We start from the raw sequence: 14,093 nt of genomic DNA, 5'->3' as shown, positions 1-14,093 counted from the left end.
GCCATCCAATAATTGCACACGCTTGTTTCATGTGATCCTAATTCCATCTCCCATTAGTGAGTGCAAGAATCTGTGAATGCGACAGGGTCTGAGCATCCAACGTGATCATATTTGAGTGTGCGTGAGATAACGTTTCTCATGTGTTAGGTCTTTCTACATGTTCTTAAAAGAAAGATCAATAACCATAATTTTCGGTTTAGAAAACTCTCGGTGAGTGACTAAACCTTGGCGCTCACACAAGCCTTAATCAGAGGAATGCTTGTAACCAGTGAAACTACAGAACACACGGTTGCCCTGGTCAGATTTTTGTTGCTGGATTGAGTTCCACCCATGTGAACAGCATCCAAACCAGTGATTAAAGAGCATATTAGGTCTGATTAATATGATCGCAGTCTTGATGACAGAGGTTTTGGTATAATAAATGGCTGTTTATGATACCATCATTCTTGGAAACGTTCATGCAGTTTTAATTTGAGATTTTAATATTCATCACTCACTCAGGTGCCAAATGTAAGATTTATTCAGCGCAGGAAAAAGTAAAGAGACATCGAGACAGATAGACAGCTAAGATAAGTGGCCTTGAACGCATGAAAAATCTAAAATAATAGCTTTTGCCATGTGCCTCTGACCCTAAAAACCCCATCAGTTTAAAGCACTGCTTGTTTTACGAATAATCTTAGCATTTCAGTTCAGATATGCAATCAGCACCATGTGTGTGTGTGAATTGTACGGGCCTGAGGCATTACTTTGACATTTCGCTGAGATGAGAAGGTTGGGGTCCTTCTGCCTGTTTAGTGAGCCCTTCAAATGTGAATTGTCACACAACCTCTGTTTTATTAAGACAAACGATAAAAAGCACAGTGTGTTAACACGTGTGAGCTTGCTGCGCGGCCAAGAGAATGTCTTGTATTCTTGTAGCCTCTTGTATAGTCAAAGGTCAGGCTGGCAGCCGATAAGATGGAAGAATAGGGCAAAATTGGCCCCTGTCCCGGGACGTTCATCTCTCATTTCAGTTGCATCTCTCTCATGGTCGGGTATTCGTTCCGATTGTCCGTCCAGTTGGGAGTAATTGAATAAAACAGGTAGTGAGAGAGGTCGTGAAGGACTCTGGCATATTTTTATGATTACTTCACAACCCCATCACCCCACCATTGCTGTCTGTGTTTCACTGAAAAGTCTGTAATTAGAGTGAGGCATGCACATTTGTGTAAATGTGTGTGTGGACACGCTGAAAACAGATGAAGTACAAAAAAAAAAAAAAAAAAAAAACATGAATAATTCTCAAGATATCATAATTTCCCCAAGCCTCAGACTCATATTTCCGACCTTGTCATTTATTTCCTAAATTAGCCTGCAGAAATCACTATCAAATCTAGAGCAAATTTACATTCGCGCTACCTCATCATTGGCCCGTTGTTTATCAGCAGATTGATTTTGATTGGTGACTTGCCGGTAAGTCACGTGGGCGGCTCTTGGCAGCAGGTGGGGTATCCAATGTCAGAAGTGGTCTGAGGTTTTTTTTAAATGGAAGCTGTGGTGGAGTTGAGAATTAAACGTGGAGTGCCGATGTGTGTATTGTGGAGATGATGAGGTGCTTATGGCTGAGGCCATCACGCATGAGTGGAGGGGATGGCAGGTAGCCTGTTAAAATCCAGAACGCTGTCTTATCCAGCACACGGGAGTTGAGTCATAATCACACAATTTCTATTTCTTCTCTCTTTACCCACAGCAGAGATTAAGGGATGCGCGAGGACTTCTCTTATTTTCTCCTTTAAAAATTCCTTATCTAGAAAATTAGAACATGTATTTTATGTATGTTACCCTTCAGGGGCAGTGGTGGCTCAGCGGTTAAGGCTCTGGGTTACTGATCAGAAGGTCGGGGGTTCAAGCCCCAGCACCGCCAAGATGCCACTGTTGGGCCCTTGAGCAAGGCCCTTGACCCTATCTGCTCCAGGGGCGCCGTATCATGGCTGACCCTGCACTCTGACCCCAGCCTAGCTGGGATATGTGAAAAAGAAGAATTTCACTGTATATGTGCAAATGTATAATGTGTGATAAATAAAGAAAATTATTAAAAAATTATTATTAATAATTATTATTAATTATCAAATCTTTTTTGCTTTCCTATTAGATCTTATTGACCAGATGTCTGGGTGTCTTTATTACAAAAAAAGTATGTTCTTTGTAATAGAAAAGTATCAGAAAGACCACATACTGTAATTGAAACATTGGCATTTTATACAGTGTCTGCTGCATGCATCCTATTTAACAGTTGTTCTCAACAGTGTTGGATCGAGACCAAAAAAATTGGGTAGAATCGCAGAAAGCAGGGGAAAACAATGCTAAATGGAAATGATAAAATGGAACTAAAATTTAAATTTTTAAGGTTGCAATATAAGTAGGCTTATCAAACCCATATCTCATGTTGTTGACGTCAAATGCTGTGCATTAATTAATTAATTAATTAATTATTATTTTTTGTGCAAATTCATCTGCCACTTGGTGGAAACTAGCCAAATTAGATAGTTGCCAACATGGACAGGTTGTGTAATGTGCCCTCATCCTTGAAAACCATGAGTAAAACTTTGTGAAGTAAAATAAAATACTAAACATTTTTATTCAGCCTATGTAGAATTAATAATTTTGCATATTGTTGGGCCTATACACTGTTAAAAGTGGTACTCTGCATTGTTACCTTAAGGAGCTATTTCTACATCATTCTACTCTTTTTTTTGTTGGTATAACCTAATGTATTCAGGTTGATTCAGTGATGTAAAAAAAAATATTCGAATAAAACAAGTTCATTTAGATGTTACCACATTAAACATATTTTTAGGTTAACATTTTTTCAGTGTGTGCAGCTCATGGTGATATTGATAAACATTAATAAAGTGTTTGATTTTAAGTACATTTGTGTTTACTTTTGTATGATAAACAATTTTGGTACTGTTTGGATCACCGCTTGATGTCCAATAACGAGTCCTGAAGCAAAAGCAGTTTAGAACCATGGCAATATAATATATATATATATATATATATATATATATATATATATATATATATATGCGCACAGTGCCAATTTTGCATTAGCACACTGTATGATTATACACAAGTAAATGAATGGGTCTAATAGGGTCAGGTGTTGCTGCGACTACAGGTTAGAGGGTGTAGTGGGAGCGGTAATGGCTGATAATAGACTCCCGGCGCTGGACTGTAATTTGTGTGAGGAAGTCTGGAGCGGGTCTTCAGTAGCTCCCCTTTAGGTATCAGACATTTCAGTGTCTGCTACACAAGTGAATGCCATTCCAAACTCATGACGGGGCTCACGGCATGGGACAGCTGGGCTGTTTATTTGAACCCGGGGCTAAAGATATGTGATCAGTGGGCAGTAACAATATTAAATGAAGCTGGCATGATATTCAGATTAGACATTCTTTTGAGACATAGAGGCTTTGACAAAGCATTGTTCCATCCTTTGGTTGGGTTAGTAGATGCTTTACATATACATTTTAGTAAATATTACAGCATTTTCTTCTTTAGAGTTCATGTGCGAACTGGAATAAGAAGTTGTAACATTGAAGAAACATTTCTGTATTAATGCTATGTGTGAACAAAGCCATAAGAGTAACAGTTTGATATTGTAAAAGGTTAGGATGCTCTGAGGTAAAAAATCAGCTGTCAAAGAGTTTGAGCCATTCACAAGTTTGAGGAATAGTAAAATCGTAATTGTCTATGTTGTGGAAATAAAAGGCTGTCAAGTTGGATAAGCTATTTGTCTGTGTTTGGAAAATAACAAATTGAAACTATCATTTCCATGTTTGAGCGGTCCTCACCTGTATGTTTGATTGATATTAATTATCTTTATCAATCAGATCCATAATGAACGACCTTCTGTCTCCCTCAGATTCTGCCTGGCTGGCTGCTTGTGAAGTGTGGATTCCACTTCTCTTAAGCTCCTTAAAGAGATAGTTCTCCCAAAAATTCTCTCATCCTTTACTCACCCTCATGCCATCTCAGATGTGTGTGACTTTCTTTCTTCTGCAGATAACAAATGAAGATTTTTAGAAGAATAGCTCAGCTCTGTAGGTCCATTCAGTGCAAGTGAATGGTGACCAGACCTTTGAAGCTTCACAAATCACGTAAAGGCCACATAAAAGTAATCCATAAGACTCCAGTGGTTAAATCTATATATTCAAAAGCAATATGATAAGTGTGGGTGAGAAACTGATCAATATTTAAGTCCTTTTTTTTTTCTATAAATAGTTGTCTATAATTTGTTGTTGGGGATTGGGGTGTTCTAACCATGGCCAGTCCGCCACTGCATGCCTGCCTGAGAGAAATGAAAGCATTACTTAGCAGCTTGAGTGGTTCCTGTGTGGAGCGACGAATCGGAGCGTCCCCTGGGCCCCGCGCTAACTGGAAGTGGCAAAGCTCTCGGTAACAGTGGTTGGGAAAGCAGGAGGATGCCGGGGGTCGAGGGACAGCCAGGGAAAGAGAGAGCGAAAGCAAAAAAGGGAAAAGAGAAAACATTGTCATGGCAATTCTGCTGGTTCCCTCATCATTCATCAAAACGGCGGGCTATCATCTTCTGCCTACTTTATTTTCTGAATCACTGAGCCTCTACTGACAGAGTGGATTCACTTCTTGCTTTCTTTCCCTCTCTGGCTTATTTCTCTTTCTTTCCCTGAGCTTTGTCCTCTTTTTCTCTTTCCCACTCTGTCTTTCGTCACCCCATTGGCCCCAGCTTACATAGCCATGAGCAAATGATGATATACACTCACTGAGCACTTTATTAGGAACACCTGTACACCTACATTCATGCGATTATCTAATCAGCCAATCGTGTGACAACAGTGTAATGCATAGAATCATGCAGATGTGGGTCAGGAGCTTCAGTTAATGTTCACATCAACCATCAAAATGGGAAAAAATATAATGATATAGATATAAAGAAACCATATTGGTCCTCATAAAGTGCTCAGTGAGTGTAGATTACACACACATACACAATCTTATGTCTGAGACTCATTATACAGGTTAGTCTACAGTAAATAGGCACGCACATACATACATTTCTGGGCTTGTGAAGCTAGCAGCCTTAGTCAGGAGGAGTAAGAGGACATTAACACACACACCCACACACACAAACACACATGTTGGTGCGGCTATCCTTATGAGGACTCTCCATAGACATAATGATTTTTATACTGTACAAACTATAGATTCTGTCCCTTAACCCTAACCCTACCCCTAAACCTAACCATCACAAAAAACTTTCTGCATTTTTAAATAAAAAAAATAAATAAAAAAACATAGTTTAGTATTTTTTTTTAATCAATTTGAATTATGGGGACACTAGAAATGTCCTCATAAACCACATTTATAGCATAATACCCTCGTAATTACCAGTTTGTAACCTAAAAAAATGTCCTTGTAAACCACCCAAACCCGCCCACACACGCACAAACACTCTTCATGGTAGCCAGAGGCAATAATGAGGCAGATCTAACACCCACGCTTTCGGTCTCTCCGTTCACATATTCCGTGGGACATGCTAAACATTGAATCTGGGTCTTTTTTTTTCTTTTCCTCTTCAGAGTCAAAATGTCACTCTAAGTAACATTGATTACATCAGCCCTTGTTAGTGTCGGTCTGGTGAGAGCTCTGTCGCTGATCTTGATGTTTTCATAGGCCTCTGGAAAAGCTGTCTGCAGGAGGTCCAGCTCTATTAAAGCCCCGTGCTCCAGCCGAGAGATGACCATAAATATAAAAAAATCCATCTAACGACAGGAATCCGCAGAGAGGACAACCCACCCACCGACCTAAACCCCCACCCTGTGTGTGCAGCGTTTTTTTAGTCATGCATCAGCCAATAAACGAAACTTCTCTTCTTCCATCACCTGGATTCCATCAAGGAAAGAGAACTGCAATGCAGCAGTCCAGAACGTTTTTGTGAAGTCATTTCATTTTGTGTCTTTCTTATAGCAAACTCAGCTCAACAATTTACTCAGCTTAGTAGCTAAGTAATTTGATAGTTTTGAGGTGGATGAAAAGAAATCGTGGATGTGTGAGTGTCAGCCTTGACTTATGTGGGTTGATAATTAAAATACTTCAAAATTAATACTGTGCAAGCAAGGCAGAGGGAAATTATTTCTCTTACATAATGAAATTACATTCTAGTGCTTTTCACTTTTAGATACTCTCAAAGCTCAAAACCAGCCAACAGAGGAAGGGAGAGAAAGAAAAGTAGACAAAAGAGTATATAAAACACCCATGCATAATGTATCGCTAATGTATTCTAATGCAGAAAATGATGGAAGCTTGCTTCTGCTTGAATTAACTTATGCATTAGAAGGCTCAAGAAGGTCACTAATATCTGCTTTTATGTCACCCAGCCACTGCACACAATATGTTTCCCCTCTCACATAGTCGCTTTAGAACAGACAGAACAATTATACGATTTTCTGCTGCGCTAGGTCCCGTACGTGTGATAAAAGTGGGAGTGGGTTGACTCGCTCTGAGGTAAGCATGTCGTTAATGGTTGTTATAGGGTAGTGGTTAAACATACCATGGGGAGGTTGCCACAGCGAGGTAGTGAGGGACACATTTCCTCCAAATTAACACTGAACTCAGGGTCTCTCTTCCAGCTAGCAGATTTGAGTCGATATGAGGGCTGTCACCATGCTCGATTCTCAATTACCTGGCGAGTTCTCAGTGGAGATGGGATGCCGGCCATTCCTGTTTGCTGTTTATTATTAAAGTTTGATCTCTGTCATAACTTATGTCGAATGTGAAAAGGAGTTTAAATGAGTTTAATTCAGTCAATAGTTAGATATTTTTATTGTCGCTTTCATAACATTTTTAAATAGATAGACAGACAGACAGACAGACAAGCAAGTAGATAGATCTAATCATAATTTAAATAACTTCTTTCTGCTTTTGTGTATAAACAAACACATCTGATATATTCCACTAAAGAAGGACCTGAGGAACATGTGGACAGTGGAATCTGGTGTCTCATTCTAGAGTTAAGGCCATGATATATTTCAAACTAAATTGAAGAACGAATGGGCGTGATGTAATTTCGAACAAAATCTGGCAAAAATTTAGTTTTTTGTTTTTTTTGTTTTTTCAGTTTCATTTCAGTGATTTGTAATAGCTTGTCTGTTAGAGAGCTGTCTAACTGTCTTTTTTACACCAATCTTTTCAGTTTTATCAGTCTCATCATAAATTACAATAACGGTGTAATCGGTGCATATTAGGGCGCTTATAGCATGTTAGTTCATTAGCTTCATGAATCCTGAATGTAAAAGACATTTTACACATTTCCTACTGCATAGGCCTATATATTACTTTCAGTCATCATCGAGTGGTTAAAGAAGCATCTTTTACGGATCTCATGTGAATTCTACTCATAGAATGAGGAATAAAGTCATTGATAATAAATTTCAATGTCACAGTTAAGGTTTACTGAGCATCCTCATATTTAAATGTACTTTTAAACGCCTTCCACAGCGGTGTGGCAGGTGTCTGAATGTTCGCAAACAGTATATAGTTGCTCGGCTGTTTCAAACTCTTTTTACCCCTGAACAAACAATGAAGAAGAACATCCCCGGAAGTATATCAGGGCCTTTAACCTCTTTACAGCAAAGAACAGAGTCTGGAAAATGTTTAATCAGATTTTGTGGTTTGTGAAGTTACAGTTCTTTACTGCCCTTGTTTCAAAAAGACTACAACTAATTGAATTTTAACAAGTGGAATTCAGGCTTGTCAAAACTAGCAAATGTTTGTTTGTTTGCTTATGGCCAGAGTTGAGTGCTTTCACAGGAACAAGTAAATACAAGTGACTAAAATATTGACTTGTCAATAGAAATGTACCTCAGAGATCCTGGGAGCATTGTATGTGTTTATATAGTTTACCTATGTTGTTAAGGAGTGTGTACTGTATATGGAATTAGAATAACAAGGAAACACTTCACGTCCAAGGCTCTATGGGAGAAGTAACACCATTGAAATTGTAGCAACTTTCATTTCCCATATCAGGTTAAGAGGACTGCGGCTATTACTCCGAGAGACAGTTCAGCATCTCCTACGAACCACTACGGAAAAAGCAGTCACTTGAAAGGGGCAAAAGATCCAATTACTCCAGTAGAACTGGTTCTGTAGTGTACAAGTGTGCTCTTTAAATTTCCTGTGTCCTGCCAGCATCGCCCCACTCCTCATGGGTAATTGACACTTTCTGCATTCAATGAATGTGGACAGAGGCGAAACACAAACATAGATTCAGAGACATTCAGACTCCTTTTGTCTACAGCTGAGAAAGTAGGAAATCACTCCTATTCAAGCAGCCAGTCTCTTCATCAGCCCAGTAAAGTAGTTTCCAACTGAGCAACAGAATCGAGTTAAAAAAAATACTTTGAGCATGTAACATACTCCTGAATACATCTGCATGATTGTTTGTTAAATGGCAGCAATAGTTTTCAGTGAAAAGTCTCTTAAGGAGGACTAAGGAATTTTGCTGCTGTAGTTCTGAGTTTGTGTGTGTGTGTGAGAGAGGGAGAGAGAGAGAGACTTTTATTTAGTCATTTTATAATTTGTTCTCATCTGTTCAAGATTCATTGTAAACATTGCAAATGCGTGGCAATACATTGCAACATTTGTCATGCCAATAAAGCACATTTGCACTGAACTGAATTGAATTGAATTGAATTGAACTGAGAGAGAGAGAGAGAGAGAGAGAGAGAGAGAGAGAGAGAGAGAGAGAGAGTTGGTCTGGCCGACCTTCAGTTCTGGAAATTAGATTGTTTTAGTTGGATTACACTAGATATGTCAAAACACAATATGACTGTTGCAGTTTTGAGCCTGCACTGCCATCCATGGTACCGTCAGCCTCTGCGAGAGCCCGTAATGAGGTTTTAATCCTTAATCTCTCATTACCGCGAGGTCAGCACCCAACAAAATCCCGGGTCAAACTGGGTCGTGACCCTGGATACTTTGCCCTCAATGGATCACCGAGCATGATATGGAGACATCACCACGTCTCCCTCACTCTGTGCCTCTGTCTTTCTTTCTCTCTCTTTCTCTCTCTCTCACACACACACACACACACACACACACACACACATGTTGGTGCAGCTATCATTATGAGGACTCTCCATAGACATAATGATTTTTATATTGTACGAACTATAGATTCTATCCCCTAAACCTAACCCTCACAAAAAACTTTCTGCATTTTTACATTTTCAATAAAACATCATTTAGTATGTTTTTTAAGTGATTTAAATTATGGGGACACTAGAAATGTCCTCTTAAACCTAAACCACATTTATAGCATAGTACCCTTGTAATTACCAGTCTGTAACCTAAAAAAAAGTCCTCGTAAACCACTTAAACCTGCCCACACACACACACACACACACAGAGATCAGTTAAATTCCTCTCAAAGACTAATTATCTTTTTCCATTCCATTTACTTGAGGGAATTCTCTCTTTTCCTACATTAACAGATGCCCAGTGAGAGTGGACACTCATTATGGTGTACATGCATCAGTGCTACATTTCCATACACATCTTCCAGAATGTCCTCAGCCAAAGGTTACCTTGTGAGATTTGAATGGATCTTATTTCTGAGGTTATTGAAAACAAGAAATTTAATTTGGGCTACCCACAAGCTTCTCATTTTAAATTCATACAGCAGTTAGAAATATTATACCAAGCCAATGTACAAAGTGTGCAATAACTTAACTTGTAATTTAAAGACAATTACAGCACACTGGCAAAAAATGTAATAGAAAAATAAAAAAATAAAAGAATAGTTTGGGAAGTGACGCTAAAGGGAGGGAATAAATGAGACACATGGGAAGTCACCGGCAGAGTTACAAGAACATTTGTCTCTAAAAAGCAGTCGGAAGGGCTCACCAATCTGCGGGATTTAAGAGACGCTTCCGTCTGTGTCTGTAGAATTAGTCTGATTTAATTGACATTCATAAGCCAGATGATGCAGTTTTACTCTGACTGGGAAAAGGCTGTCTTCTGCTGTTTGCTCAGTAATTGAAATTTCCATTATGAGGTGTAAACATTTAGGAGCTTCCAAGTGAATATTCATCAGCTGCAGTAGTGACTGAGACACACAAAAGTGTGTTTGTTTGCATTTGTGTATTTGTCAAGCTGGTACTGAATTTGCAATAATGCAATGGAATGGTGTATTTTTTATTTATTTATTTATTTATTTTTTATTTGTATTTAACTATATTAAAGATCTTGGCTCAGTATGGGGTTGACTACCATGTTTAATGTTTTATTATTGTTTATAATATTTCTTACAAACTTCTGGATGACAATATTACCAAAAATATGCTTACAGTATAGTACCAAAATATACAAAGTAGAAAATAAATATGATTATGTATAGGAAATGAAAGGGAAAATAAAGGTAAAAAAAAAAAAAAAAATAGAACAAAAACTAAATATAGTGGGGATGAATTATGTAAAAAATATGATATATACAAAATGTAGTCATTTGACAGAGTAATAAATCACCCATTAAAGTAATAATTATTCTTTCTTTCTCTCTCTCTCAGCCCCATCTCAGGTGAGCGAGGTGATAAAGGAGCGAGTCCAGCAGCATAGTGTTCAGCTCTCCTGGCAGGAGCCAGAGCAGCCCAACGGCGTCATCACCGAATACGAGATCAAGTACTATGAGAAAGTGAGTACACACCACCTGCTCCAGAGCACAAGCTATTAATGAATTTATGTGTGTGTGTGTGTGGGTGTGTGTGTGTGGGCAGGTTTGGGTGTTTTACGAGGAAAATTATTTTGGTTACATTCTGGTTATTACGAGGCTATTATGCTATAAATGTGGTTTATGAGGACATTTCTAGTGTCCCCATAATTCAGATCGCTAAAAACGTTCTAAACAGAAAGTTTTTCGTGAGGGTTAGGTTTAGGGGTAAGGTTAGGGTTAAAGGGTAGAATCTATAGTTCGTACAGTATAAAAATCATTATGTCTATGGAGAGTCCTCATAAGGATAGCCGCACCAACATGTGTGTGTGTGTGTGTGTGTGTGTGTGTGTGTGTGAGTGACTCAGTGAGAGAAAGGGTGGAAGAGAGAGAGAGTGACTGTCTGTCTACAAGAGGTAGACCGATGTATCCTTTTAACCGATTAATTGGTGCCAATAGTTGCTTTTTAAAACTATCGGTTATCTACAAAAATCTATGCCAAAAGTTGCTGATAGCTTTATTCATTGCTCCGCGTTCCTCTGATAATTCATTTTTTATTTTTTTGTTTATTGAAGCGAGGGCATGCAATGAAAAACATGACTATATGGAAACATCCCTTGTGTCTCCAACTTTCTCAATATTGTGAATAATAATAATATATAGGCTATAAAAAGCTTAATTTGGTAAATATAAAAAATAGAACATTGTAACGGAGCCAAGTCTTGGTCATTTTAAAATAAGAGTGCCCGGTGTGTTTCAGGCTTGTTTACTATTAAAAGTCCCACGTTATGCACACAAGCTTCTTTTTTCTGATTATTATTGGGATTTAGGTTGAAAAATGTTGTAACATTCTATGAATCGATTTTAAAAACTAGCGGCCAATTAATCAGTTATCTGCCTTTTCTACCACCTTAGTTATCAGTAGTGCCTGACCGATATATTGGTTGGCCGATATTAGGCTTTCACCGATATATCGGTATTGGCGTATATGTTTATCGATATGCACAGATATGAAAACTTTTTTTCAGAAAATATAATGCAGAAAACAATGCTTTAGAATTGGTGTCATTACGTAGTTTGTCCAGCAGAGCGTGCTCCGACTCCATTGTTTACAGAGCTGACTGTGAGCTGATGGTGGCTCTACAGACAGGGCGGAGTTAAGCGGTGCGGTGTTGAGTGGTGTCTTTTCGGTAAGCTGCTAACTAGTTTGTGAAATACATACTGGAAAGTTAATAAACAATGACCCCATCATTTTCCCTTTTCAATATAACTAATATAACGTTAACCCTGTCCCTGACACCATGTCACTCATATCTGTTTGCTGTTAGCCAGCTATAGTTTGTCAGTGCAGTATGTAATGTAGCAGATTGAAAGGTAAACATCAGAACCTCTTTTTGCAGTTCAGCAGACAACGGTGCGGTGGTGGATTGTGTCTGTTGAGTGTTGATTTCATGCTACACTGTTACCTAGTTGGTGAGACGCTATGCTGGTCCATCTTTTACTCTCCATGACAACAAGCTTATAGCTAACTAGCTAACCACGTAGCTACTTTCATTGCTTGTCAGCTGAGTGGGAGCTAATGTGTAAACATGTATTCACCAAACTGTTTTGTTCAGGATTCACAGTTTGGTACCCCCTTCAACCGAACAATTCCAGTCGTTGCATTTATAAAATGTCATATTTAAAAGTCTGGTTTTCCTCCGTTGAAAGTTTCCCCTGAACTTGTATAGCAGAATACAGTGTAACACCGCTGCCGCTGTTTTTCTCTTGTCTCGGCAGGTGTAAATGCTACTTGTTTTACAACCTGCCAATAATTGACTGGCAGTATTAAAATAGTCAGCATTTGACTGATACTAAACAGTAATACTGATGTTTATTTAGCTATTTATTTTATTTTTATTTATTCTTTATTTAAATTGTCAGCAACTGACTGATACGGAACATACAGTACTGATGTTTTTTAAAGCTATTTATTGTATTTTTATTTATTCTTTATTTTCTCAGTGTTCATTTCTAGAATTTGTTGACAATGTATAATAATAATGTCAAATATTATTTGATAAAAATATTTGTTTATGAAAGCAGCCTTCTGAGTACCTTTGCATAGTCATATCAGTACAAAATCGGTGCACAATCCACATAGAAAAGGTCTGTTTTCATTCTAGCTCAAAAATTAACTATATCAGCCACCATATCGGTAATCGGTGAATTTTCCCTCTCTAAAATCGGTATCTGTATCAGTCTCAAAAATCCCATATCGGTCAACCTCTAGTGTCTACCTGCCTGTCAGCATCCCAATAGTAATGCAACTTGTCCTCTCCTGCATGATAATTTGCATTCTCTGTGCACATAGCTTGCAGTCAAACGCACGGGTCTGAGTGGATACTTTCTTTCTAATTGGTATAATGAATAAGACACTCATAACATTTTAATGAGACTGAGGTCCTTCACAAAGCCCACGCAAACATACACAGTAACATACATAGGATCTGCTCAGATTACTACAACCACCCTCATGCACGTCTAAGACCACTTTAGACACACACACAAACAGACACCACACTTCTTAATGCCTGATATTGTACCTGAGCATCTGTTCAATTGAAAAACAACCCACAATCCCTTACAGGCATGCACGCTCAGTCACTAAAACATTAATCAGGAGTGTACACACACACACACACATACACATTTAATTTCCTTCACCTCACCTCAGCCAGCTCTCTTGTATTGGCCGCCTCCTGCTGAATCCCCCCCAATCCATTATAAAGCACAGCTTCATAGTGTCTACACTCAAACTCATATGTCAGCTAGCCAAGCATGAGCAGAAAGGTCCAGTGCATTCGCTCAGTGGGCCTCAGTGCTTGGCCAGTTTGGTTCCGGCAATGTAAAAGCAGAGCCAGTCTCCTGAGCAGCTCTCCCTGCCTGTAGCTTGACTTCACTCCTAACAGCATGTGGCATTTCATTTAAGATTTTTATTTTTATTTATTTTTTTTAATTTTTTTTAGATATAATTTACTGAATAGTGGAAAAATACATGTTGCTGTTGGAGCTGTGGTGCACTAGTAGTGTCATGATGTCACAGACATGTTATCATATAGCCAAATCCATATATTTAAAGAGTGCATGAAATCACTGGATATGCACATGTTTCTTTCCTGTGCTGACATATGTCCTATTGAAACAAGAAGTTTGGGTGAGACATATCGAAGGGCTTCACCCTTTTCTTTTTAAATTGCCAATAGTTTATAATTACATCACAGTTGTAAACCACAATTTGCTCCTTGCTAGTTGGTTGCAAATTATATTAGGATAAGGGACATTCTTATTATTGAGAGCAGATTGGACAAAAATCAGTGTAGTGCAGCAT

General features: G+C 38.5%; 1 protein-coding gene across 1 annotated transcript in view; it reads left to right on the top strand.

The window, feature by feature from the left end:
• epha7 (eph receptor A7) overlaps positions 1-14,093 on the top strand; it is a 106,482-nt gene that overhangs the window by 72,128 nt on the left and 20,261 nt on the right. The window contains exon 6 of the mRNA XM_051645039.1: positions 10,584-10,708. Coding sequence (XP_051500999.1) covers positions 10,584-10,708 — 125 coding nt within the window. The remainder of the gene's footprint in view (positions 1-10,583; positions 10,709-14,093) is intronic.

The sequence above is a fragment of the Myxocyprinus asiaticus genome, chromosome 19, assembly GCF_019703515.2.
Source record: "Myxocyprinus asiaticus isolate MX2 ecotype Aquarium Trade chromosome 19, UBuf_Myxa_2, whole genome shotgun sequence".
Taxonomy (NCBI): domain Eukaryota; kingdom Metazoa; phylum Chordata; class Actinopteri; order Cypriniformes; family Catostomidae; genus Myxocyprinus; species Myxocyprinus asiaticus.
This window is presented reverse-complemented; position numbering and strand designations above follow the sequence as displayed.